This window comes from Lynx canadensis, chromosome E1, assembly GCF_007474595.2.
Source record: "Lynx canadensis isolate LIC74 chromosome E1, mLynCan4.pri.v2, whole genome shotgun sequence".
NCBI classification, from domain to species: Eukaryota; Metazoa; Chordata; class Mammalia; order Carnivora; family Felidae; genus Lynx; species Lynx canadensis.
Genome location: NC_044316.2, coordinates 53,760,639 through 53,787,156, shown reverse-complemented (window position 1 = coordinate 53,787,156; position 26,518 = coordinate 53,760,639). Strand labels below are relative to the sequence as shown.

General features: G+C 60.9%; 1 protein-coding gene across 1 annotated transcript; it reads right to left on the bottom strand.

The window, feature by feature from the left end:
* Positions 1–696: 696 nt before the first annotated feature.
* KIF19 (kinesin family member 19) lies at positions 697–26,518 on the bottom strand. The gene is made up of 20 exons (XM_030296636.1): positions 26,432–26,518; positions 24,674–24,754; positions 13,705–13,815; positions 12,978–13,065; positions 12,555–12,691; positions 11,150–11,275; positions 10,608–10,802; positions 9,254–9,400; positions 7,927–8,049; positions 6,335–6,500; positions 5,439–5,613; positions 5,106–5,304; positions 4,220–4,490; positions 4,001–4,122; positions 3,391–3,524; positions 3,044–3,149; positions 2,793–2,889; positions 1,907–2,301; positions 1,563–1,722; positions 697–1,326 (listed from the first exon to the last, which is right to left on the bottom strand). The coding sequence occupies exons 1-20, from the start codon at positions 26,468–26,470 to the stop codon at positions 1,196–1,198; spliced, it is 3,003 nt and encodes a 1,000-aa protein (XP_030152496.1). The 5' UTR covers positions 26,471–26,518; the 3' UTR covers positions 697–1,195.

The window sequence follows — 26,518 nt, the reverse complement described above, 5'->3', positions numbered from 1 at the left end:
CTGGGCGGCCAGGTGCGGTGACCTTGGAGCTGGGGTGGCGTCTAGGGGAGAGGTGGTAGACCAGATGCTTGGTTTCAGGAGCTGATTTCACAGCTGCCTCGAAGGCAGTGCTCTTGGTTGAATAAACCGATGCTCAGCGAGCCGAGGGGATGATTGAACTACCCAGCCCCCCGGGGAAAAACAGCCCAAGGATGGTCCCAGAGGTGCGGGGTTCCCCCACCTTTCATTAGGTTTTCTCGAAGGTCCCCACCCCCACACGGAACAGGGCAGGTAAGGGCGACCAAATGGGCCAGCCTGGGAAATCTGGGGGCCTCCAGGACCCCTTGCTGGACTTTTTTTCAAGAGGCTTAGCTGGGCAATTTCTGAACCCTGACTTCCAGAGGGTGCCCCCCTCCCCTCAATTTGGCTAATTAGGCTTTGTATGGTCCTGTCCACCAAAAGACTCTGATCTTTCATGGGACCCACCCTGAGCAGGTGTGAAGGCTGGTGGGAGGGGGCATGAATGGACCTTGCTAGCCCCACCCTTCCCTGGGAGGGTCTAGAGAAAAACTCCTTTCTCCCAGGTATTTGTAGGTTGATGCAGTGGAACCGGCCAGGTGGAGATGGGGTGTTGGGGAGGGAGGGAGGAAGGGAGTCGGATTGCCTCTGTATCAGTCACGAGCACCCCACATTCCAGACAAGGTCTAGATTCCAGAATAACCATCAAGACCCAAATGGGATTTTATTATTATACTGCCAAGTAACAAAACCAGATATCCTTCTCTGCCCCAACCATAGTATGTGAGGTGACTGAAGTGACCTCCCCAACCATCCAGGATGGCCTTGCCCCAGACTCGAGCCCAGGGGCCCTGTCCCCACTAACAGCTCCCTTCACCTCACCACCCTTCCACGTCCAAGGCCGAGTCTGGCCGCACGTCTCTACAGGGTTTTGGCAACGGGGTTCTATTCAGGGCAGGGAGGCCAGGAAGTCCTGTCATCCTGGCCATGCTTCCTGGGCTCACCTCCCTTCCCCAGTGGCACCGAAAGCATGGAGGTGTTGGGCGGGCACCCTCATGATTCCTGGGCCTCAGGAGCCCCAGCCTTCTGAGATCCTGAGCGCCTGTTCGCAGGTCACCCCCATCCGCCCAGCCTCCACCTCCTATTTTCTGCTACACCCCATCCAGCCTCGGGGGCAGGAGGGCAGGTTCCAGTCCCCTCAGGTATGCCAGAAGCGTCCGTCTTTGCCATGGGTGCTTGCGCCATGAGGCAGGTGGGTCCCACGGGCAGCCCGTCGGGCAATACCAGCTGGGTTGGAGGGAACAGCGAGGGGTGAGGAGTCCCCAGGGCCTGCAACAGAGAAAGGGCCGGGAGCAGGGGGTTAGGAATTCCTCCCACTCCCTCTCTGGTCATCCAGTGGCCTTGAACTCCTCAGGGGCACAAGCCCAAGAGGCCAGTCCCATAGACGTTCTGTGAGAGCCCGGTTTCCAACCGTGGACAGCCATAGGTACAGGGAAATCAACACGCCTCCTTCCTGGGCTGGCCAAGGGCTCCCCTTCCCCATTCCGTCCCTCGCTGGTACTGACCCGTGCTCTGGCTTGGAGGGAGTTTGACCTTGGCCAAAGGCAGCGTGACCTTTCCCAGATGCCGGATACCAGGTGCTGGGTGTCCACACACGGGCACCCTGTGGTCCGAGATGCTCTCTGTGGGACGGGGCCCCAGGAGGTGTGTCTTGGGGCGGGAGAGCTGCGGTGGTTGGAGAACAGTGGGGTGAGTTGGAGCCATATGGTGTATGCCCCCATGCCAGCCCGGGGGACAGAGGCATGGAGGGTGGCGCAGGGCTGGAGGTGCCCTGGGGCCTCTGGAGGAGTCCAGGCTCTCATCCACAATGAAGGGGCACAGACACCCCATGCCCTGTCTTTTGCCTCACCCCTTGCCCCGTGACCTCAAAGGACCGGGACCTCCGTTTCCTCTTCTTGGCCTCCAGGGACTCCTCCCGTCTCTTGCCCGGGCTTTTCTTCTGGCCACGCATCCAGGGCCCGGGGCCGTCGCCGACAGGCCCGACTGCCTGGGATGGGGCCTCGCCTGTGCTGCTAGACAGGTTGTCCTCACTGGCAGCGTGCTGCAGCGTGGGGCTGGGTGGCCGCTTGCAGGCCAGAGGGCCGGGGGGCTGCGAATCGGCCTCACTCAGCGAGGGCAGAGACAGGCTGCTGCACTCCATCGCAGGTGCCAGCAGGTGGCGCCCCTCGGCGCCCAAAGCCCGCGAGCGCCGCCTGGCCGCCTTCACTGAGATGCACTTGGTGCCCGTCAGGATCTCCTTCTTCTCTGCAGCGGGGAAAGGAGCACCCAACCTGGGGTCAGGATCACATATTCCTCCCCCTCCCTCACCTCCAACGCCCCTCCTCTGCTGAGACAGGAAATGAGTAGAGCCGGAAGGCCAGCTCTCCCACTTGCTTGCTGTTTAAGAAACCGGGGGGCAAGTTTCCAAGCCTTACTTTCATCTGTAAAGTGGGGATGGTGACATTAACCCCACAGGGTCAGTGTGAGGATTAACTGAGAAGATGGGCTTAGCCTGCAGTCAGAGGGTAGGGATTCCATCTATATTTGCTATTATAGTTATTATCGGGGGAGGGGGCGGGGGGGGGGCATGATCCTAGGTGCCATGTACTCCCCGTTCTAACTTCTGATTGTGCTGTCAGCTCTCTGTGTGTCCTTGAGCCGGTGGATAATCCTCTCTGGGCATTGGTGCCTCTCTTTACAGAATGGGTAGCACCAAAGTTTCAATGGTGCCAGGCTCAGGCTGGCAGGGGGCACACCTTTGTAGGACAAGGGGATCTCTGATAGGTTCTCACTGCTGTCGGGGGAAGAGTTGATCCGGCTGCTGAGGCTGACCGGGCCATCCTCAGGGGGCACCTGCAGGTGAAGTGATTGAGAAGAGAAAGGCATTAAGACGCCCCACTCAGCAGAGACAGTGCGGCCTCGGTGGGGGGCGGGGGGGGGGCAGTGATGGCCCTGTGCTCCCTCCCCCCAGCAGAGGATCCCGGGGCCAGTGGTGCTCAGTGCTCACCTCCTGGGTCACCAGGCCGCCGATCTGGATGGGGGGTGGGGTGGGCACAGAAGAGCTCTTCACGTGCCAGGCCTGGGGACTGGCTTTGAACACGCGGTTGGCTTCACTGAGGTTGGCAGAGGCGGACGAGTGGCTCTTGGCCAGGCTGGTCCCATTGAGGTCCCACCCCCACCCCGAGGGGAGAGAGAACCCAGGAGTTCGGGCTCCAGACGTGTGCCTCCCCCTCCCTTTCGTTCCTGCTCCTTCTCCCCCAATTAGCTCTAGTCTGGGTTGGCATCCCCGGGCTACGGCTCAGCAGGTGGTGGCTCAGGCCGGCAGGACGGTCTGGACGTGGTCTCTGGCCTCACCTCTCCGTGCTGAGGGGCGGGAGGATGCTGTTCTGCAGGCGTTGGACCTCAGAGCTCAGAGTCTTCACACTCTCCGGGTCAGACTCCGGAGTCAGCGCGGTTCCTGCTGGGGCAATTCTGGGCAAGGAACTGTCCTGGGGAGGGAAGGTGGAGGCGGAGGAGGGCAGTCGGAAGACTTGGTCCTGGACCAGGTGACAGCACAGGGTGACAAGGGCACACAAGGTGCCCAGGAGTTTGGGGAGAGCAGTCGGTTCGTGTTCTGGCTCACAAGGGATAAACGGTGGTCTTCTGGTCACTTCCGGGGGCACTGCCTGATGTCCTGGTCTCTTGGGAGGGCGTCTGGGGCCACTTGTGATACCTCAGATAGCCAGCCCTGACCCTCACACCCTGGGTAGGGACAAGCGCTAGAGAAGAATGCCCCGGGACGGGGACCTGACTCAGGCTGGGCAAGGCTGGGGTTGGGGTAAGAAGGAAGGGGAGTGAACTCCCTGGGGTCCCCGCCAGCCTGGTCCCATTGGCACCCCAGCTACCTGCGGGCACTGCCTTGGGCACGAGCCCCTCCGCCAGCACCTGTGCTCGCGCGCACGCGCAGGCCTGCCCACGCGCCCACCTGGAGGGCCCTAGAGGCCACCCGGTCCATGATGGTGGCCCGCTCCAGGCTGCCCTCCTCCAGCTCCCGCAGGTACACTTCATACAGGTCCTCCAGGCGTTGCGGGACGGCCAGGTTGTAGTCTGCCGGGGGGGGGAGGAGCGGGGCTCAGCGCGCGCCCTCGGGCCCGCCGCGCGTCCGGGGCGTGGGACCTGGGTGGCTCGGGCGCGCGGGGCCTACCGTCGATGATCTGCCGCTGGCCTTGGATGATCTCGTCGCAGAGGCTGCGGTGCTGCTCCAGGCGGCGCACGGCCTCGCGGCGGTGGCGGAGCGCGCCGTCCCGGAGCAGCGCGTGCGACTGCATCTCCGTGTTCTCCACCTCCAGCTCGTGCACGCGGCACAGCAGGCTGAGCACCTCGCGCTGCTCCTCGGAGCCGATGCGCCGCGGCAGCGTCTCCTCCAGGCGCCGGCCCCGCGCCCGCAGCTCGCGGCAGCGCTGCTCCAGCGCCAGCTAGGGGCGGCCGGGGGGGGGGGGGGGGGGGGGGGGGTCGGCGCCAGGCGGCCGGGCCCGCGAGCCGCCGCTGCCCCCACGCTGAGCCCGTCGGCGCCCCTCCAAACCCCCGGGCTCCCCCCTGGGCCGAAGCTCCATTCTGAGGCCAACCCTCGAAGCCGCGTCTTGGGCCTGGCGACCAGGGGCTGGTCCTAAATGGCCCCTCCGCGCCCACCTCCTTGCCACCCTGACCGCGGCCTGCGCCTGGGGCCAGCCCCGTGGATATCTGCCCCAACCCCGGCCCGTCCGATGCCCTCGGGGCTCATGGCACCGTGAAGCCCCTGGTTAGGGTGTGCGCCAGAACAGAAGGAAAAGATCTGTTATCTGGAAAACCCTAATTAAAACGGGACGACCACTTCGTGGGTATGCGAAAGGCATTGATTTCGTCTTTCCAACAACCCCACTAAGACTGCAGCGTGACTACTCCCCTTTTACAGAGGAGTAAGTGAGGCACAAAGAAGAAATTCAGCGAGGTCACAGAGGGGCAAAGGCCTGAGCTCCCCCCCTCCTTCCCCCCCTTCCCCCACCCCCCAGCCCCTTCTGGACTCTCCCTGCCCCGCCCCCAGCCCCAGACACCTTCTGCTTCCGCAGCTTCTTCTGCTCGCCCACCAGGGCAGCAATGCTCTCCCGGGCCGAGGCCACTTCCGGGGGCTCCAGGGTGTCTGGCTGGTCATCGCCCGTGTCTGAGTCCTTCTCGCTGTCGTCCTTGGTGTAGGATTCCTTCCGCTGCTCCTCCCGCCATTTGAGCGCCCTGCGTGACTTCTCGTGCTCCCAGCTGCCGCAGCCGCCACCCCCGGCAACGGGGGAGTCAGACCACGGGAGGGGGTGGGGGGACAGCCCACAGCCGCAGCCCCCTCTGTCCCAGGCCCCGGCTGGGACCTGGACGGCGCCCGGGCAGGCGGTGCTCACCCGGCAATGGTGAGCAGGTGGCGGGAGGTGTCGATCTGGACCTCCATGGCGCGGTTCTCCAGCTCCAGCAGCTGCCTCCGAACGTCCATCTGCTCCTGGAAGGCGCTGATGAGCTGCTCCCGCAGCTGTCCCATCTCGGCCTGCTCGCCCTGCTCACTGTGAAGCTGGACCTCCGCTGCCCAGAGGATGGGATGGGGGGGGGGGCAGAGGAAGTGAGTGGAGGAGGGACGGTCAGGTGGGGAAGTCTGGGCCTGGGTCGCCCCCCCCCCCTTCATCACTTTCTTCCCAAACCATTTCCTGTCCCACCACCTCCTCCCAAAAGACCTCCTAGATTGCTGCCTCCTCCCTCATCCCACCCCCACATCGAGGCTTCAGGCTGTGACCCAAAGGTGATTCTCAGCTCCTCTGTGTGAACCGGGCTTCCGCTCGTCCTTCCAGAACCTTCATGTCAACTATAAAGAGGTGCCCCTTAGACACTTTACTGCCATCTGTTGGACAGCCATCAGAGCCAACCCACAAATCTACCAGAGGATGGTACTCGGTCCAGTGATGCTGGGCGCGGCCTCACAGCCCTATGCTGTAGCCCCAGAGTGGTGCCCCCCGCAGCTAAATGCTCACACATCTGTCACTTGTGTGATCTCACCCAGTCTTAATTACTGTCAAGTCTCTGAAACGGAGATGAGGATTCCACCTGACAGTTGCAGGACGGAAGGCTCAGAGCAGTTGAGTGAGTAGCCCAAGGCACCCAGCCAGAAAATGCCCGAGTCTGGATTTGAACCCAGCACCGCCTGACCCTCCCCCTTCCCCTCCCCGAGGAATTTGAGACCCAGCACCGCCTGATCCCCCCCCCCCTTCCCCTCCCCGAGGGCTGCCTGAGCTGGGCTCCCAGCACACACCTTGGATGTGGCGGATGTCACCCCGCTCCGGCCGGCCCCGGGCCTGGCCCCGCCCACCCTGCTCATCGATCTTGCACTTGAGCCTCTGGATCTCGCCCCGCAGGTCCGCGATGATGCTGGTGTACTGGGCGATGTGGTAGGAGACGTTGAGCAGATTCTGTTTCACCTGCAGAGAGCACGGAACAGGGCAGAGCGGGTACAGTCACCCCAGACACTGGGGCCTGCCTGCAGGGCCTTCCTTTCTCTTCTTTCCCTAGTCTTCCTGGATGATGATAATGGCCCCACCCTTGCTTCCAGCCCCCCAACCTATCCCACCCCCTGCCTCTGCCAGACCCGTGCTCCTAAAATGCTGCTTCTGCTCATCAACTTTCACTGGCTCCCTACTGCTCCGGAGAAATGCTCTGGTTCCTTCACTGGGGCCCTCCGCTATCTCGATTTTTTTTTTTTTTAAAGCACTGTTCCATGAATGTTCTGCTCTGGTTGAGGAACTGTCCTACTGTCCCCACCACTACCACAGACACCGTTTCCTTCCTGCCCTTGACACCTCTCCTCTTACTGCTGCTGGCCCTTCTGGACTGTCCTCCTCATCCTTCAGAGTCCCACTCTCAGTCCCCAAAGTGCCCCACCGAGTTCTGCCAGCTCACCCCCACCTCCCTGTTCCCTAGTGGCCTCAGCAGGTACTGTTGTCTTAGTAACATTCTGAATTATCAGTGAGCTTTTTCAAGGACATGCCTCCTCCTCCCATTAAGTTCCTTGAGGACTGGAATAAAACTGAAAGCCCCTGGACAGTAGCTGACAAAGTGCGGGGTCGGGGGAGCGTTCGCTAAGTTCTAGCTCTCAGGCGGCACACATTCCCACCCTTCCACCCACGCGGATGGAGAGAGACTTCCAGGATGCCTGGCGGGGGGCTCAGTCGGTTGAGCGTCCAACTCTTGATTTTGGCTCAGGTCATGATCTCGTGGTTCATGAGTTCGAGCCCTGAATCAGGCTCTGCGCTGACAGCTCAGAGTCTCAAGTTCTCTTTCCCTCGCTCTCTGCCCCTCCCCCCACTCGCGCTCTCTCAAAAATAAGTAAACTTTATATATGTTAAAAAAAGACACTTCCTATAGCAGGTGGTGGGGATTCTAATGCATTTGCCTGAGGGTGACTCCGAAACCAGGCAGGGCTACTTCTACTCTCAGTGCCCAGCTGGGGAGTCACTTAACTTCCTTCAGCCTCATTTCCCTAAACCATGAGATGGGAGCATAGTAAATCTGGCCTCACTTGAGCAACAAATGAGGTGACATGTGAAAGCGCTCAGATCGGCTGCCTCTGCTGGCCTGTTAGGTTACGGGCTTTGAAAATGTAAACGTCTGAACGGGTATCTGAAGACGAAAATGGAGATGGAAGGGGATAGGGGCAGGGGGCACATGACCTTGAACAAGGAGAAGGGGGCCCTCGGGAGCGGTGCGCTTCCCGGCAGGCACGCAGGTGTTGAGCGTGTGGGGAATGGCGTGGGGTGACATTGGACTAGGGAAGGAGGCCAGTGCCACGGTGGCTGGTGCCAGAGAATGGGGTGGGGTGGCAGGAATCCCTCCTGGCAGGGCCCTCACCCTGGTCTTGATGTTCTTGGCCCGGCCAGCGTAGGTCAGGGTGTTCCGGGACTCCTCAAAGGCGCTGCTCGCGGGACTGATGTGGGCGATCATCACGGTGCGGCTGTTCCCGCCCAGGGAATCCTGGATGGCAGGGAGGGCGGGCTGCTGTCAGCCGGGGAGCACCTCCCTGGGACCCTGCTCCTGCCGGGCTGTCCACGATGCCCTCCACGAGGTGTGCTCTCCTTCGCTCTGTCACACGCACACTCACAGATGCTCGCACTCACCCACAAGTGCTGGTGTTGGGCCTCACATGGTCTCCCCTGGGTCCAGATGTTTCCCGTCCCCCTGCTGTCTCTCCTCCCCACTTCCAGATTCTTCTCCACATTCCCATTTGCAGATTTCAAGTATCTGATCCAGGTCAGGGCCTCCCGGCTTTCCCTTTCCCTCCCCTCATGAGGAAAGGCAGCGAGAAGTGCCCCCCTCTTCCCATCACCTCTGGCCTTTCAAGGGGCCCCCCGGCCCCCCATTTCTGACTGCTGATGGCACTGTTGTTTCAGCTGGAGTGCGAGACGGGGGATGGGGACCCCTGTATGAAGGCTGAATGTGGCCTGTGGCCACCCCCTCCCTTGCTCCGTGTGAACAGCCCTGGGGACGGGCGGGGGGAGTGGGGAGAAAGCTGAGGCTCGATTGTGTCACCATCCCCACCTCCCGGTGGCCTGTGGGCACAGTAATGGGGGCGGGCTGACACGGGGCTTGGCTAACGCCGCAGTTGCGATATTAGGCCACAGACTCTGTCTGGTTCCTCCTTCCAGCCTGTATTATCCTGGGCCTTTCGGAAGGTTACTTAACCCCTCTGTGCCTCAGTTTCCTCATCTGCAAATGGAAATAGTTTTTCCCCAATGACGAGGTTGCTTCAGGAAGAAAGAAACCAGTGGAATGAAGCACCGAACACGGCCCAGCCAGGGGCGGGCCCCCAAATAGCAGACACCTGAACCCCCCAACCCAGACAGCTCTTGGCTCCCTCAGGCCTGCAGCCCAGTGCGGGGGAAGGGGGGTGTCCAGTGCATGGCCTTTCCCTCCCCGTTGCCCACTCTTTGGTTAGGGTCACCAGGGAAAATACACGACACCTGGTTAAATCTGAATTTCAGATAAACGATGAACGATTTTTTTTTTTTTTTTTTTAGTACAAGTATATCCCAAACGCTGCACGGGATGTACTTCTACTCACACAAATTTCGTCGTTTGTCTGAAATTCCAATGTCACCGGGCGTCTTGTATTTTTAGTTGCTGAATCGGGCAGCCCTGCTCTGGGGGCCCAGTGCCCAGGCGGGGCCGCAGCTGGTACCTTCAGGAGCCGCGTGAGCTTGCTGTCGCGGTAATTGATGTACTTGTTGCTGCTCTTGTCGCTCAGCGCGTTGATGCAGTTGCCCAGGGCCAGCAGGGAGCGGTTGATGTGGGCCCCCTCCTTCATGCGCTGCCCACGGTTCTGTGTCTGGGGGCGGTGAGCAAGTGGGCAGAACCAGGGCCCTTGTGGGGCAAGGGGAGGGGCTTCACCTGCGCCCTGGGTGGTCTTGGGTGGGCCACAAGCCCCTCCCCCCTACCCCCACCAGGGGCCTGGAATGTGGAGGTGCCCCAGGGCCTGGTCTCTTCAGGGTTCAAGAAGGTGAGAGAATAGGAAGGCCTCAGGGGAGAGTGACAGACTGGAGGCTTCAGGGGAGGGCCGAGAGCCTGGCTCTTTGTCCCCCCCCAAAGACTGGCCCCATGTCACCAAGGAAGACGTGGAGGGAGGCTGAGAGCTGGCAAGACCACAGGCACGTGGCTCTAGAGGGCGCCCCGGGCTTCGGGGGTGCGGTGGGGGTGGGGGTAGGAGGAGGTGTGTGTGTGTGTGGGGGGGGTCCCCCTCCTGTCCCTGGGCCTGCAGGGACACTGTCAATGCTGAAGAAGCCCTGCTCAAAGCTGCCCGGCCCCCCAAAGCTGGCGCACCTCCTCTCCCTGGCTGCTTCCCTCCCCTGGGTCCCTCCAGGAAGCCCTCAGGCCTTCCTAGCAGAGAGGGGTGTGTTTCTTGAACCGCCCCCCCTGTTTCAACCCAATTCCACAAGTTCAAACATGAAACCCTCTGAATTCTCCCCGGCCCGATATCCTGTCCCTTGCATCTGCTGGCAGTGACATCACCTGGCCTCATCACTTGGGTGACCGTGAAACCTCCCGGTTTGCCTGAAGGACGGGGGCCTGGCCTACCTACTGGGTACTGGGTGCTGTTGGGCCGAGGCCGCAGTGCCAGGCTGGCAGGGTGAGGATAGGTGTTCTGAGAAAGGGTAATGGACCCTCCTCTCTCCCCAGCGTGGTCGGCAGGGCCCCCTGAGTCCGGGGATGTGTGTCTCCCCTGCCCCAGCTCCTTATGTGGACTCGCTCATTCCCAGCGCCCCTCCTCCTGGGCAGCTGGTCTCCTTGCCTGGGGAAACCCTCCTCATCCCAGGATCTTTCCCACAAATAGCCAGGATACCCCACCCCACCCCACCCCTTCCCCTCGTGCACCTCTGTGACATTCCTCAGTCCCTTACCGAGGGGGAGCCCTCACGCCTACCCTCCCTAGATGGCTTCCCCAACCTGATCTCCTGGGAAGCCAGGAGCTCAGCATCCCTGCCCTCCCCCCAGGTCCCCCCAAACATTCTCCCCAGTCCTGGGGGAGCTGACCTCACCTGGGAGGCACGCTCAGAGCCAGCCAGGTCAACCATGAACAGGCGGCCCTGCCGCACTTCCTGCAGGACGTTTTTGACCCGGCTGCGCTGGCGCACGGCCACCTGGAGCACGGCGTGGGAGCGGGAGGACGTCTGGTTGGCCGCCGTGGGCTCCTGGGTCCTCTGCCGGTTCCCCTTCATCAGCAGCTGCATGATCTGCGTGGAGAGGTGGGAAGGACGCCACTCCTGGGGATCTGGGAAGGACGTCCTTCCTCTTAGAGGTTGCAAAGGGGCCCAGGGTGGGGATGCGAAGGGGCCCAGGGCGGGTGGGCGGGCTGGGAGGTTGCTTATCTGGTTAGTCCCCAGGGGCAGCGCAGCCAGGAAGGGCATGAAGTCGGGGGCAAGCGCCCCCTGCTTGCGCAGTCATACAGGATTCTCTGCGTCTGTCCTGACCCCGGCCCCAGCTGAGCCCCTAGTGGCTCCCTGGCTGCAGTCCCCCGTCCCCTCCTGCCCACACGGGTGAATGTCCCTCTCCACTGCCCCAAGGGTTGCACGAGACTCGCCTCTTTGGCATTGATGGTGGAGACCTCAGTGATTCCAGCCACCTGGATCACCCCTTTGGAGTCCTCCCTCAGCTCTAGGTACCCCAGGGCGGGGTTCAGCAGGTCCCGGATCATCTCATTGTAGATCTGATGTGTGGGGGGGGTGTTAATGGAGACTAACGGCAGGTGGTCCAGGCAAGGACCAGGTTCCCCATCCCTCCTGAGCAAGAAGGGGACAGGAGCTCACACATTCTTAGCCCCAGCCTGGGAGCCCCAGGCTCCTTTCAGGGAAACTGGTTAAGGAGAAAGACCCCTGGGGCGCCTGGGTGGCTCAGTCAGTTGAGCATCTGACTCCTGATTTCGGCTCAGATCGTGATCTCCCGGCTCTGAGTTGGAGCCCCGCGTCAGGCTCTGTGCTGAGTGGGGAGCTTGCTTGGGATTCTCTCTCTCTCTCTCTCTCTCTCTCTCTCTCTCTCTCTCTCTCTCCCTCTCTGCCCCTCCCCTGCTTATGCTCACTCTCTCTCTCTCAAAATAAATATTTTTTTTTTTTTTTAAAAAGGAGAAAGACCCCTTCCTTTCTATGGGGTGGGGATAAGGCAACTTCAGCGTCCACAGGGAAACATTCGGCTGCCAGAACCTCGGATAGAGAAACCCTCAGAAACAAGTGGGATCCCCTGTGCAGGTGGGCTGGGCACCGGGCAGAAGATGGGGACCTGACCGATGGCCAGCCCTGCCTGTTGCTAGGCGACCCTTATGCTACTTCTCCCTGCAACCTCCCCTCCCCCCCCAAGTGCATCTTGCTGGCTGAGTCAACACCATGCCCCTGGAGCAGTGGCTGGGAGCAATCACTGCCCTTCCTGAGCTGTCACCCAGGAGATTAGCAGCTCCTGGAGGGAGCCAGGGTGGCCCGGAGCCAGGTGGAGTGCGGCCCGCTGGCTCTTCTGGCCTCTGCACGCTCCCACCACGGCTGTCCCATCGGTGCCTGGCAGTCGCACTCCCGCGGGGTGGGCACGGGAGGGGCTGTGGCCGGGGAACCCAGGCCAGTGGGCTCAAGCCTGTCCAGGTACTCGGGTCTTACCTGTACCCACGCACACAGGGTTCCTGGAGGTGGCCTGGCAGGGCAGATACCGCTTTAAGGCAGGGGCCCTTGATGATGGCGAGGTGCTGAGGTGTGGCATCGTCTGGGAGGGTGGCTGAGGTCTTTGCTCAGGGACAAGGCTACTTTGGATTGTGGCAAAAGGGGCAGGGCTTGGCTTTAAAGCTCTAGGATCCTGAGTTTGACTCCCTGCTCCCTCACTTACTGTGTGGTGTTGGCCTGGTTGTGTAACCTCTCTGAACCTCGGGGTTTTGGCAAAATGGGGCCAACGGAATGTGTGTGGCTGCCCTACGGGCCTCTCGCTGAAGCTAGGGCCAGGGGAGGGCTCACCTCCAGGTAGGACATGGACACCTCATATTCCATGTCATTGCTGGTCTCCTCAATGGCACGGAAGAGGTCGTTGAGGGTCCGAACGTAGATGCCAGGCTCACGGTCCGTGCCTAGCATAGTGTAGGTTTTCCCACAGCCTGGGGCAGAACAAGGTGGTGGTTAAGCTGGTTGGGGGCCGGAAGCACGGCTCAGCCGGACCAGGGCTCTCCCTGCCACACCTGAGTCTGTCCCCAAGGCCGGACCCCGCAAATGGCCAGGGAGGTGGCGGGGGGCGAGGAGGATGGCATTCTCGGCTGGGGATGGGGCCTCTGCGGCCAGAGGGCCCTGCGGGCATTTGGATCAAGCCACATCCTTGACTCCTGCTTCAGCTGAGGCCAGGGGGTCAGAAGGGGCATACGGTCCTGTCTCAGGGTCTCGCCTCACCTGTGGGGCCGTAAGCAAAGACAGTGGCGTTGTAGCCTGAGATGACGCCTTCGATGAGGCTCTTGGTGGTGGCCTGATACACCATCTCCTGCAGGGAAGAGGAGATTGTCAGGGGCCTGGTGTACAGGCAGGACAGAGCTCACACAGCCACAGGCATGTCCTGGCCCCGGGGCAGGAGCAGGTTCTGTTTCTGGGGCTCTCAGCCCAAGAAGTAAGGGCGGGGAGTGGGGGGTGGGTGTCTCTGCTTTCACCAGCCTGAAACAGAGCTCGGGACACCTGAGACACCTGCCCCCACTGCTGGCTCCTGGCCCCCCGCCCCGAGGACGCATTACATCTGCTCCTGGGAGCATCCCCCAGATGGACAAGAAGAGGGGTATCTGGGAGGGTGTCGGCTTCCCCGAGACTCTCCTCCCGGCGCCAGATGGGCTCCAAGCACCTTCCTCCAGCTCCTGGGGGCGGGGCCAGCCTAGGGGTGTGCCGTGTGGGTGCCTGCGGAGGGTGGCGTCCGCGCACTGACTCAGGTCTGTCTATGCGTTGAGGCTGGGCACAAGCCACGAAGGCGCACACACATTTGCACGCACGGGGACGCGGTACCATGGAGGCCAGGGAGGAAGTGGTGGAGGGAGGGCTGAGGGTCCACGGCCGGGTCGCCTGAGGGCTCCCTCCCGGGTGGGGCAAAGGTTGGAGAGGGGCTCCTGCATGTCCCTAGGCCCGGGCCCTCCCTCACCTGGGTGGCGGTGAAGTCAAAGGCCACGTCAAACAGGTAGGACTTCTCCCGGGAACGGTGTGCTCGAAGGATATCATCGGGGTCCTCCATTGGGTCCATGAGAACCACCATCTGCAAAGGTCCCCGAGGGGGCTCTGGCAGTCACCCGGGAGCCCCAGGCCCACACCAATGGCAACACTGACCTCAGCTCTCCTGGGCCAGCACACGGGCTGAGCAGTGGGAGGGGTCCTGCTGGAGGTCCTGGAGCTGCGCAGCCCCAGGCTCCTGAACCCCAGGCTCAGCCCCTCGGGCGTCCGATCTGGGCGCTGGGCTCTGAATGCCCAAAGGGGAAGCCTCCCTAACAACTGACAATGTGTCAAAGGAGCTGATGGCGTCATGGTGCCCCAAGCCAGCCAGGCCCCAGACCTGGGTGCCCCAGGCCCCTCTACCAGAGAAGTAGGACCAGTAACAACTGGTACATTTGCTGTACATTTATTCTGGGTCAGGACCAACTTTATGCCCTTTAGGTGCAGGGACTTGCTTAACCCCCACTCCAAGGCCGGGCGGTAAGGCCCATAATTATTCCCACTCTACAGACGAGGAAACCGAGGCCCAGAGGAGTAACTTGTCCAAGCTCAGCTACCAGAAGCAGGAGGGGGATCCCTGGACTCAAAACCTGGGATCTGGGTTCAAAGCCTGCAGCCCCCTCACTGCCTCTGCGTGGTACCTGAGACCCTGCCTGCCTCACCCCTCTGCGCCCTGCCCCCAGCCAGTGGGGACACCCAGGGGTGGAGCACAGGGCCGCTGGCTGCTGGGTGACAGAGGTGAGGGAAGTGGGCTAGGCTTGGGGACTGCCCACGTGTGTCAGAGAGGGGGGGTTGGGGGTGACTTATCAATGGTGCCTGCAGCCTTGACCCTGAGCTGGGGGTGGATGGAGGGACCCAGGGTTGGAGGTGAGGATGAGGGTACAGGTTGGCCATTCCGGGCTCCCTCCCTGCAGGGTAGGGGCATCTGTGCTCTGTGTGTGGGGGAAGGTGGGGTGGCTGGGGGATACACAAGGACCTCACCAGGTTCTTCCTCTGCTCCAAGGGTGATCAAGGGGCCCATTTTCCAGAACAATCTCCAAGCCCACTCCACACCCAGCTCCACTCTGCCCCTCCTTCGGCCCAAGTGTCCTGGGTGTGCTAAGCCTGGTCCCAAAGTCTGAGGACAGGTGCAGAGGAAGAAAACTGGGTCTTGGCCAGAGGCTCTTGGCCTAGGGTAGGAGCGGGAAGAGACGGTTCCCAGACTCACGGAAATACCAGAAGACATTCAAAGATGTGTGGGAGGGCTGGAGTCGGGGGTGGATTTAGGACGAGGCAGGGCAAGGTCTAGATGCCCATCCTACGTCTTGTTAGCAGCATGGCCTTGTGTGAACACTTTAACCCGCCTGGGCCTCGGTCACCTCCTCTACCAGATGGGACAGGTATATCACCCGCCTGCAGGACTGTGAAGAGCCCAGGCGATAATGTGTGTGGCGGGTATGGGCACCGCACCAGACACAGACTAAGTGCTCAAGGGACAGCGTGGGTGACGCAGGTAATGGGCCACCCCACCCTCACCATGGAGGGGGCCACCAGGGTGCCACCGACTCTGCGCCTGCCTGAGTCCCCCCAGGAGCGGAGCCTCCAGGTCAGGTCCCTGTCCCCCGCCCCGGCCGCTCCATCGAGGTGCCCCCTGCGAGGCGACTCTGTGTTGGGGAGCGCCTTGGCTTGGGAGGGACATCCAGGGGAAAACGAGTCTCAGCTGCGCTCCAGGGCCGGACTGTGGTTATAGCCAGCATGACAGTCCCACGGCAACTTTTACTTACAGGGGGAGGGCAGGTGGTAATGAGGGACGGCGTGGGCGCCTTTACACCCAGCCCCTCCTCCCGGTATGTAGTAACATCGGCTCATCTCCACTGAGCCCTTTCCCATGAATTCATAATTATTGCTCCCAGATGGGGACATCGAGGCCCAAAGTCGTGTAGCTAAGGAACGGTGGGGCCCTGGTGGTCTGTGCTCCTGGGCACCTTTGTGAACCTGCTCTGACACACGCTACCTGCTCGTTCGGGGGCCGTGCCGGGTGGGGTGTGGCAGTGGGAGGGCCTCTCCCCACCAGTGAGGCCCCAGCACCCCCACTGCGCACATCAGCCCTACCTAACCAGACTCTGGAGATGAGATGCTCACCGAGGAGGTAAACTGAGGCCTAACACAGGACAAGGCACTGAGGAGGACGGGCTGTCCTAGGACCATCCCAGGTTGTACAGTGACTGCGTTCCCTTCCTGGGTCAGCGGGAGAGCCAGGGCCACCGCCAGCCCTGAAAAGGGCTGGAGAACAGACAAGGCGGCGGTGGGGGGGGGGGGGGGGGGGGCCGGGAAGGGGGGAGGGCGGTCACTCTGAGGGACAGAGGGAGCTGAGGGCAAGGCAGCAGGGGCACGCCCCGGAGCCCAGCCCAGCTCCGTGGATTTGGGAGATCCACAGTGGGTCCCTCTGGGTGCACCCCCTTTGAACACCAGGATTTAGGAGGCCCAGTCCTGGGAAGGCCACAGCTTCGGACTCCTGCCACACTCCTGTCATCACTTAGGTGTATGATGCTTCACCACCTGGACCCCTGCGGTAGGTCCACACCCGTGCTCACTGCGTGCAGACTGGTCTAAGACCCTTGGGGTCCCAGCAGGGCCCTCTCCTGGGAGTCTCACGGAAGAGAGAGAACAGGGAAGATAGCGCAGGTCCCCGGGAGGAGGCCAGGCTGCAGGAGTCTCACCCGGGAGTCTCATCCAACCAGGTAATTTCAGGTAAGCCAGTGGGGGGTGGGGGGCGGGGACGGAGGCTGGAACAGCTCCAGACAGGCTGGGCGGGGGCTTAGTGCGGGGTAGGAATGGGGTCGCTGACTCGGCCCCCTCATAGCTTGCCAAAGCCGAGGTGGGCACAGCAAGCTGAGTGCGGGGTGCCTGGGCCTGCGCTGTTACTGGGGTGCCCACCTGTCCCCAGCCACCCCCTCGGGGCTATCAGCCTCCTCCAGGATCCAGTTCCTGTGTGAGGCCCTAAAGCCAGCAGCATGAGCCCTGATCAAGTTGCAGATCCAAATGAAGATAAAGCTGCCTCTGAGTCCCCTGGCACGGGTCCCAGGGGGATGCGACAGGAACCTGAAGGAGGTCTCCCCCCTCGGGCGCCAGCCCTCCTGCTGATGCGGGCAGGGCCGGCTGCCTGAGGGGCGCCCCCCCCCCCCTCCCCCCCCCCCCCCCCCACAGCGGGCCGCACGCACCGAGGCTCATCGCCCACCGATCACCTTCAAACAATCTCCGGGCACCACAAGTTCACGGCACCCTGGACATTTGGTTCCTTTGATATCCAGGCTCCTGAATCAGTACATTGTCAGCACAGCTGCCGTGACCCCTCTTAAAGAGGCCTTTGTCTGGGTCTCCATCTGCCCGGGCCCCGGCCCACGCCCCACGCTCCCGAGCATCGCCCCCTATCCCTCTCCGCTCCGGCACACAATGGAGCCCTTGTGCCCCTCGGCCAGGTGAGCTGAGCCACGGGGAGGGCTGGGGACGGGCCCTCGTGGCTGCCGCCCCAGAGAGCAGCACGGGGAGTGCAGGTCAAGGGAAGCTTCTATGTACCAGGCAGTAAACTGGGGAGAGAGAAAGTGACACGTGGTTTCCCCATGTCTGACTTTACAGGAGGCAGTCGGAGCACAAGGAGGGGCACTGATCCAGCCTTGCCACTACCGGAAGGCTTCCTGGAAGAGGTGGTGCCGGAATCGAGTTTTAAAGGACGAGCAGGCGGGGCGCCTGAGTGGCTCAGTCTGTTAAGCGTCGGGCTCTCGGTTTCAGCTCAGGTCATGATTTCCTGGTTCGTGAGTTCCAGCCCCGCGTTGGGCTCTGCGCTGACAGGGCGGAGGCTGCTTGGGATTCTCTCTCTCTGCCCCTCCCCCGTTCACTCTCAGTGTCTCTCTCAAAATAAACCAATAAACTTAGAAAAAAGAGAGAAGGGACGAGTAGGAGTTGGCAGAGAGATGGGAGGTGAGGCGAACATTCTAGAGAAAAGCGTGAACAAGGCTATGTGGGGTGAGAGGCGAGCTGTGGGTAGTGGTTCTCAGCTCAGAAGCCCTGGGGGTGGGGGGTTCTTGTGAGAATGGCAGGGTTGGGAAGAGAGCTCAAGAATTTTCCCTCCTGTCTTCACCTCCTGGAATCTCCAGAGCACAGGCCTGAGATGGCCACAAGGCGAGCCATCTGGGCCCCCTCCGTGAGCACACGCTGTCTGTCCCCGGCTGTGAGAGGCCCCTGTGCGGCCTCCAACGTGCCCCCTAAATGTCATCCTGGCCGGCACCCAGCATCCGCCCAAGGAACGTTTGCTGAATAAAGCTGCCTTTCCGAGGACCCCCGTGTGTTCCAGGATCAGTGCCGAGTGCCTTGCACATATTTTCTCAGACACTCCCGTGATCCTTTTGTCATAACAAGGAATCAGATAGGTAAGGTGCCAAAGCTGCACCTGACAAGGACAGAGCTGGTTTGACGGAGAGCTGCTGGGTGTCAGAATCCAGGGTCCCAACCACCAGGCCGCCTAGCGCTGCCTCCCGGGGAATGGGCCGGCCAGAAGCAGCCTGGCTGAGCGAATGCCCGCCTCGTACGGGTTGAACTGTGTCCTCCCCAAATTCAAATGCTGAAGTCCTAACTCCCCCGAGACTCCGATTGTGGCTTTATTTGGAAATAGGCTCATTGCAGATGTCATTGGTTCAGATGAGGTGCCTCTGGAGTAGGGTGGGCCCTACATCCAGGGGGACTGGCGTCCTGAAAAGGGGAGGTTTGGACACAGACACACATGGAAACAGACGACGTGAAGAGACACAGGGACAAGACGGCCATCTGCAAGCCGGGGAGAGAGGCCTGGACGGATCCCTCCCTCGGGGCCTCAGTAGGAGCCAACCCTTTGGACTTCTGGCCTCCAGGGCTGTGGAAAGATCCATTTCTGTGGTTAAATTCTCCCGGTCTGTGGAACTTCATTACAGCAGCCTTGCGAACCATAGACCAGCCAACCGGCCTCACCTGGTGCAGGTGGGGGCGGGGGGGGGGGGGTGGTGGTGGTGGTGGTGCGGGTTTCTAGAACCCACTTGGGACCTCAGCCAACCCCTCCCGCAGCCCCAAAGTGGCGGGCTCGGCACGGGCACTCCCCTTCATAATCCCCGGGTCATAAATGTTCACACCTACGGCACGCTGGGCACCTGCCTCTGGGAGGCATCAACGGGGACATTGATCATACAGTGCACATGGGGGCCTCCCAACGCTGGGGGGAGGCAGGAGGCCAGGCCAGGAGTGGGGGAAGTGGCCTGGGGGAAGTTCCCCCACTAACTCATCAGAGGCCCCCACTGCCTCCCTCCCAGACGTACTCTTAATTCAGTGCAGATTTTGACCTTTCCATTGTCCCAGACCGTGAGCCCAGAAACCCAAGACCCATGGGGACGTAGGGGGCCCCAGGCTGGGCGGAGGGTTGTCTAATCTGTAAACTATGTCCCATGAAGAACCAGGCTCCTCCCCAGCATCTCCTAGGTGAGAAATACCTCGAACAAAGCATAACAGAAATTCCTGCTGCTACAAACCACTAAGCTGCTCGGATCCGCTTTGCAGTTTTATTTTTTATTTTATTACTATTATTATTTTTTTTGAGAGAGAGAGAGAAGTGGGGCTTACCCGAAGTGGGGCTCAAGTTTACTTAATGCGGGACTCGAACTCACGAACCCTGAAATCATGTCCTGAGCCGAAGTCAGCTGCTTAACCGACTGAGCCCCCCCAGGCGCCCAGCTTTGCAGTTTTAACTGGCTCCTTTCTGGACTTTAAATGGCGCATCCCAGACCAGAGCTCCTCAGTCTCGGTACTATTGACACTCTCGGCTGGATCGCGATGACAGGACCTGTCCTGTGCCCTGCAGGCTGCTTAGCAGTATCACTGGCCATTAGATGCCAGTAACATGACCTTCTCCCGGTTGTGACATTGCCAGTTTGTCCCCTGGAGGGCAAAATCGCCCCCAGTTGAAAACCTCTGACCCAGACCATTCCTTCTCAAGCCTCCAAGGCTGGCAATGAAGATCTCCAAGGGAAGGGGTGCCACAAATCGGGTTTAGGGGCGACCCTGCTGTGTGACGTTGAGGAAGCTGCATCACCTCTCTGGGCCTCAAGTTCCTCCTAGTTGGAAGTCGGGGAGGGCCAACAGGGCCATCGCCTTGAAAGAGAAAACCATACCAATAACTGCCAGCCTCTTCGGGAAGGCCCAGCAGAGAAGCAGAATCTGGGAAGGCCCCCAGATCCCGGCGTGCAGCCCCTTTATTCTCGGGGCACAAACAAGGCAGAGCAAAACAGAAGCCTGATGCCAGGTGGGTATCACCCCTGTCAGGCTGTTTCTGGATTTGTGTTTGCTTTTCCTTTAAGAAGGAGGATTTGTTGCTGGTCATATTTCTAGTGGTAAATGTACCATCCTGTGAGGGCCCAAGAAGGGAGACTTTGCTCCCAAGAAGGGTGTCCCCTTCAGGCTAGACAGAAAAGACCAGAAAGGAGCCTGCGGAGCTCAGAAATCCACCAAGGCTCAGCTGGCTGCTTAGGCCAGGCCGCCACCTGCCTACGGGCCTCTGGGGGCCCTGAGGGCAAGGATGAAGGGAACCATGACCCACAGGGCGCAGATAGGGCTGCACCTCTCACGGGTCTGCAAACACCCTCCGCAGAGTCCCTCAGGGGCCGTGTGGGAGGTGGATTCCCAGGCACGCCCCCGGTTCGCTGAAGCAGCATCTCTGGGGAGATGGGGCCCACGTCTGTGCCTTTTGAACTAGCACACCTGCCCGGCACCCACACAGCCGCTAAGTGTGGGCACCCTTACGTGAGGGCAGCCTTGTCCCCATTCACCAAGAGGTGGGAAACAACCCAAACGCCCATCAACTGATGTGGGGCCAACAAAATGTGCCGCATCTATCCCATGGACGAGGACTCGGCCACAGAAACGAAGGAGGTGCCGACGCCTGCTGCCGTGGGGACCACCCTTGAAAACACAGTGCTCAGCGACAGAAGCCAGACACGAAGGACCACAGAGTACAAGATTCCATGTATACGAAATGTCCAGAACAGGTGGATCCATAGAGATGGAAAGTAGATTGGTAGTTGGCTGGGGCAGGGAGGGGGTGGAAAGATGGGCGGGGAGATAGCTTGGCACAGGGCGGGGTGGGGGGGGTTGGGGAGCCCCCAGACCCCCTCCCAGTCACCCCCCACCAGGCTCAGCTCTTTGGGGCAACGGGGCCGAGAAGCATCTGGAAGGTGTGTGTGTAGGGAAGTGGGTGGAAGGCCAGCTGCCCCCACAGCACTCAGTGGCCCTTGGCACCTGTCACCCTGGACTTTCTCCGGCACAGCAGCTGTGTGTGTGGCTGGGGCTCTCCCTTACTCCATCTCCTACAAGCATCTCAACAGCTCTGAGGCGGGGTGGGGCAGGTTGTTAATTCCCTGTCTTCTGATGAGGACAGAGGCCCCCCACCAGGACCTGAGGGCCCCGGGCGTGGCCCCTCAGACAGGACCCTGGGAGGGCAGGGGTGACACGCGGCTTGGAGCAGATAAAGGCTAATTATGGGATTACACATATTGTCAGGTGACTTAAATCCTGTAGGTAAACAGCCTGGAAGGCTTGGAGGAGGGTCAGCAGTCTGTGGGCTTGGTTGGGGGTGGGGAGTGGGAGGGAGGAGGTGGAGCTTCCGCCCTTCCCCCCCCCCCCCCAACGCCCGCAGCCTCTCAGCCTGCACCTGCTCTCCGTCTGTGTTCATCCATAGCATCCCCAAGGGGTCTGGTGTCAGGGTCCGGTCCCACCCCCGTGCTACTAGGAGACCAAGCTCCTCCAAAAAGCCTTCCAGGAACACATATGTGGGGAGGTGACCATCTGGAGACCCCTGGGCTGAGACTCTGTCTGGCACCGGAGGCAGGGACGCAGGAAGTGGGCCAGGAGTCACCTCTAGGCTGGAAACCATCCTGCATTTCAGCCCTTACACAGACTAACACGTGTTAAACCCCTACTGTGTGCCAGGCGCTGGGGAAGCGCCGTGCGTCCATCAGCCCACAAAATCCTTCAAAGAAGGTGTTACGATTTGGGTCCTGGATTAAAAAGGGGGCCTTAAGACCACAAACCTGCCAGGGTACCCAGACCGTCCCCTTTACAAATCTACACCCTCAGCCTAGCTTCCCCAGAATCCGGGCACGCGGGCCTCTGATCCCCAAGGACACTTTGCCTGTGGGAGGGTCCCCCTTGCAGATTCTTGTTGCTATAACTTCCCGCGTCTCCAGGAGGACAATGCCTAGCTCTAAGGGAGGCTGTCCTCGGACCCCTCACAGTGGCCCAAGCCCATGGGTGACGGAGTTCTCAGACCACCTCTCCCAACTCAGGACCTCCCTGCCGCATGGCCTCCTTGCTGAGGCTCAGGAGGCTGGGCCCTCAACAGTGACCTCTGGGCTCCCCACCCCCAAGCCTGTGACCGCACCAGCAGGGGAAAAGCCGCCCACCCGACACAGAGAAAAGGCAGAGCCCGGAACCCCAGGCCAGAGGAAGCTGAGCTGGGGAGCTCTTCTGTGGGGCCAGGCCACCCAGGTCATGACGGCCACAAGCAGGGGAGCGACGGAAAGCAGTGGGTACAGGGAGACTCTGCATCCCAACTACACATCTGCTTTCGAGGAGGCAGGACACTGGGAGGCCGCCTGGACCCGCGTGCATCTTTGCTCCCCACCATGGTGGCCTGGGGGCGCTCCCAAAGTCACCCCACTGGCCCGCCAGGCTTCAGAACTCAGGAGGAATGGACAGCGCTAAACCCACCCGCTGGCCCATCAGTGACGCCGCTGGAGCTGCGTCCCCGAACCTCCCTCGGGGCCTGGCAGACAGATCGTGGGGGTCACTGGACAGGGACAAAGGTCTGGAGATGGGAGACAGGTCAGAGTAGGAGGCAAGGGAAGAGGGCTGTCTGTTTTGTCTCTTGGACCCCGTGGCTTCACCTCCTACTTGCGAGGGCCTTCGCTGTCAGCGGAGGGATGGCTGGGTTTTAGGATGTCCCCGGCCTGCCGATTGCTGTGGCTATACCCAAACCGCAGGCCAGGCGGGCCACCTTTGAACCCAGTGCGGATAGAAGGAACTCGAGGCCAGAGGCCCAGCGCTCTCCCTGCAGGACCCAGTGTCTATGTGGATAGCCCCGAGCCCACGCCACTCAGACGACCCTCCCTGCATCTGTAAGCTGACAAAGGGGCAGCCCTGTTAGGATGGCCCAGGCCCAGAACCTTCTCAGAGACATGGTTTGGCCAGATCGGGCCGGACCCTCCCTCTCCACTTGCAGGGACAGAAAGGAGCCAGTGTTTGCCGTGTGTGGGCACACAATGGGCTGTTCCCTAGACCAGAGCCTTTCCATCAGCAACAGTTAATATCTGTCAGCCTCCACTCCGGCCAGGAGCCAGGAGCGGCAGAGAAAGAGAGCCATCATTGTCCCAGCCCCGAGGACCTGATATTCTTGGGGACAAGTTGGACAAACAGGGAGTGGCCCCTGCCTGGAAGGAGGCTTCTGGCTCATCAGGATGGCCCCTCTCACTCGGCCGGTCCGACAGCTCTGGGGAATTGTCAGTCGCTGATCGATGATGTTAGCTTACAGCTATTAAGCCCCTACTGTGTGCCCCTACCAGGCACCCGGGAAGCAATGAGCATACTTGAACCCACAACGACCCTCTAGAGAGGACATCATGGTTGCTGCCCCCCACTTACAGATGAGACAACTGAGGCTTCTAGAAGCAACCCGCCCGAGGCCACACAGTCAGCAAACGGCAGAGCCTACTCAGCATGACTGTTGGGTGTATTCATCCTACTCCCACCGGGCCTCCCCAGACGGATGGGGTCCTTCCAGTCACCCCCTGCTGTGCCCATCAGAGCTGAAGGAAGAGGCTGGAGCGGGTGCCTGTCCCCAGGGGAGCCCAGAGGCCCCTACGGTCTGCCTCCAGCTCACTTCTCATGGCCCTCGGGCTTCCCGAGCCCTCCCCTGCCTCCCCAAACAGACATCCTGGGCCATGGTCTAAGAGAGTGTGGTCTGGCCCCTGCCACATCCTCTGCCTCACCTCACACCTCTCGCCCTCTCTCTCCTGCTTGAGCCACACGGGCTTCTCCTGCTACCCAAGGGCATCACAATCCCTCCCACCACAGGGCCTTTGCACAGGCAAGGCCCTCTGATTGAAATGTCTCCCTTCATGCACAACTTAAGTTCCCTTTTCCACCTCAAGCACCGTCTCCTACGGGAGCCCTCCCCGACCCCTGTGCTGGGTCAAGTCCCCCTCACAGCACTATGCGTTTCCTTGAAGCCCCTGTTGGGGTTAATTCTTTGATTTTGTCTCCCTGTACCGGACTGTAAAGTAACGGAGTGAGGGCAGGGTTTCCAGCTCCGAGCACTGCCCCCCATGTGTCGTGGGTACATGATAAATATTTACTGCCTCCTGTGCAGACGACGTGGGGCCTGCCCCGCTCACCTACCTCATCACAATAACATGAGGACCAGGAGAACAAGCAGGCATCCAAGGACTTTGCAAAACATGAACCAGAGGTAGGCTTTAGCCCTAGACCACGTAAATATGTGCTCTGTGGGTAGCAGGCATGTCGAGGTGGGGAAGCCACGTCATGGGCACATGGAAAAGTGTGTGAAAATTTTATGGCCGGACTGAGGAGTTCAGGGCCCATCCAGGCTAGGGAAGCTTTCAGCTGCGTTTGGATCAATCTGAAAAGGCTTCTTGGAAGAAGAACCCTGGTTTGCTTGACGATGTCACCCATGAACAACTGAGAGTTCAGTGGATGGGGGAAGGATGATGCCTCAAGCCACGCGGACCCTTCCTCCCCCGCCTCCCCTCCGGTGAGCAGGTACCTGTCCCACCAGGTATCAGCAGACCCCTGCCCTGCCCTGCCCTGCAGCTCCTGGCCACAGCCCCAGGTACCTGCTCATCCACTTTATGGGCGATGAGGGTGGCTCCTTCCTCCAGCTCTGCCACGCTGATGGGCCGGACCCGGAGCGCCACCTAGGAGGGAAGGCCAGACGCCTGAGATTAGATGGAGGGAGCTGGCTGGACAGACAGGAAGATGAAAGGACCCCAGGGCTCCCCTGGGCGAGCCCCCTGGGTTCTCCTCTCTGCAGGCATCCCAGGCCTCCTTGGTCTTAAGGAAAACTCAGGGGTTCAAGGCCACCACCTGCATGGAGGGGAGAAGGACCACAGCATGCAGGTTGCATCTGAGTCTGCGAATTTCCCCGGGGAGCCCGGGCCTCAGGGAGAGCCCCAGGGGAGACAGCAGTCTGCTTCTCCAGCTGCATCAGTCCCACGCCCAAATTAGGCACCTGCAGCTCCCCAAGGCTTTGAACTTGGAGCCTCGGCACTGGAGCAGCCCGTCTGTGCGTCTGTGAATGATGCACCGCAGCTAAAGACGCGGGGCTGGCTGGTGGGCAGGTTGGGGCTGGGCCCAGGGAACTTCACTGTGACATCCCGACAACCGCGGCCACATTCCCACTGAGCACAGCGCTGTGAGAGTGAGAGAGCACAGGGCACCGAGAGAGCACAGCCAGGGAGAGACGATGGGTCTTCATCCTGTGCATGGGTCTCCCCCAAAGTACAAGGGGGTGCATTTCTTCTGACCAAGGGGAAATGCCTGCTGAATGCGTACATATTGCTAATAAGACCCTCCGAGGGACCTCTGCTGTCTGCCAGATCATCTCTACCGGCCCCCTCAGCCTCTGTGGGGAGGGGGGAAGCAGGAGGCTCTCCATCGCTGCCCTGGGGGCACGTCACCCATGTGGGCCAAGGCAGCCATTTTCAAAGAGACACATTCTAAACCGCCAGAGAGAATATTCCAGAGCCTGGGGCTTTCTTGGGGCTGGGGTCCAGCTCCTCTCTGGAGCCACAAGCTCACTCTGCAGAGGCGGGGTGTCTGGGGGTGACATTATCCTCCGGTTCCATAACCACCCACCTGCTGGCGACGAAAGCCTCCCTTCCCAGGCCTCAGAAGTTAGGGGATGGGGAGAGAGGTGGGAGGGGTGGTGGCCTTGGGGTCACTGAGCCTCCCCCTCATCGTGTCAACACGACATCGTTGATAACCAGGGGTCTGTCTTCAGTCTCTACCTGCCTCCGGGATGCCTGCTCTTGATCTGCCCCAGACCCCAGGGCTCAGGGAAGAGGGCTGGCTGCTTCCAGCACTTTTAGGAAATACTGGACGGTATCTGTGTGGCAAGCCAGTGACCAGCCACTCTCAACCCCATGCCAGCTCCTCACGTATGTGGGGGCTCTTTGTCTACCTGTGACTCCCAATCCCTTTAAACTCCCAACCCCACGAGGTCAGGGGACAGCTCTGGTTCCCGAGGAAACCCCCACTTTCCCTTCTCTGGGCAGGTGGATTCAAGACCTGACTTTTCTAGATCAGAGAGCAGTGTTGCCCCAGAGACATATGCACAAGCTTTGGGGATGGGGTGGGTCCCCTGGCGGGACGGTGTAAAGGGAGGGTGGGGTTGAAGCTAGGCTGACTTTTCAGGCCCCGGCGGGATGGCCACGGTGCCTTCCTTCTGCCGTCCAGGACTTGGGGAAAGTTGCCCTGGACAGTCCCATCCCTTGTCCTCAGTGTCCTCTTAGTGGTGGTGAGGGTACAGGTGGTGACGCCGAGTCAGGGTCTGGGTGTCGGGGGCGAGGAGGAGGAGGGTGTCGGGGTCTCACCATGAGTTGCTGGTCCTTGGAGTCCCTGCTGTCCTTCATGCTTGCGGCGGGTGGAGGGGCTCAGGCCGCGACAGCGGGCATGGCCGA

Excerpts from the sequence above, each read along its gene's own strand:
- KIF19 (XM_030296636.1), bottom strand. The coding sequence starts at position 26,470 with ATGAAGGACAGCAGGGACTCCAAGGACCAGCAACTCATG. Across the intron at positions 13,816-24,673 it reads CCCATAAAGTGGATGAGCAG|ATGGTGGTTCTCATGGACCC; the intron begins GTACCTGGGGCT and ends GGACCTTTGCAG. Across the intron at positions 3,150-3,390 it reads CCGCCCCTCAGCACGGAGAG|TGAAGCCAACCGCGTGTTCA; the intron begins GTGAGGCCAGAG and ends TGCCAACCTCAG.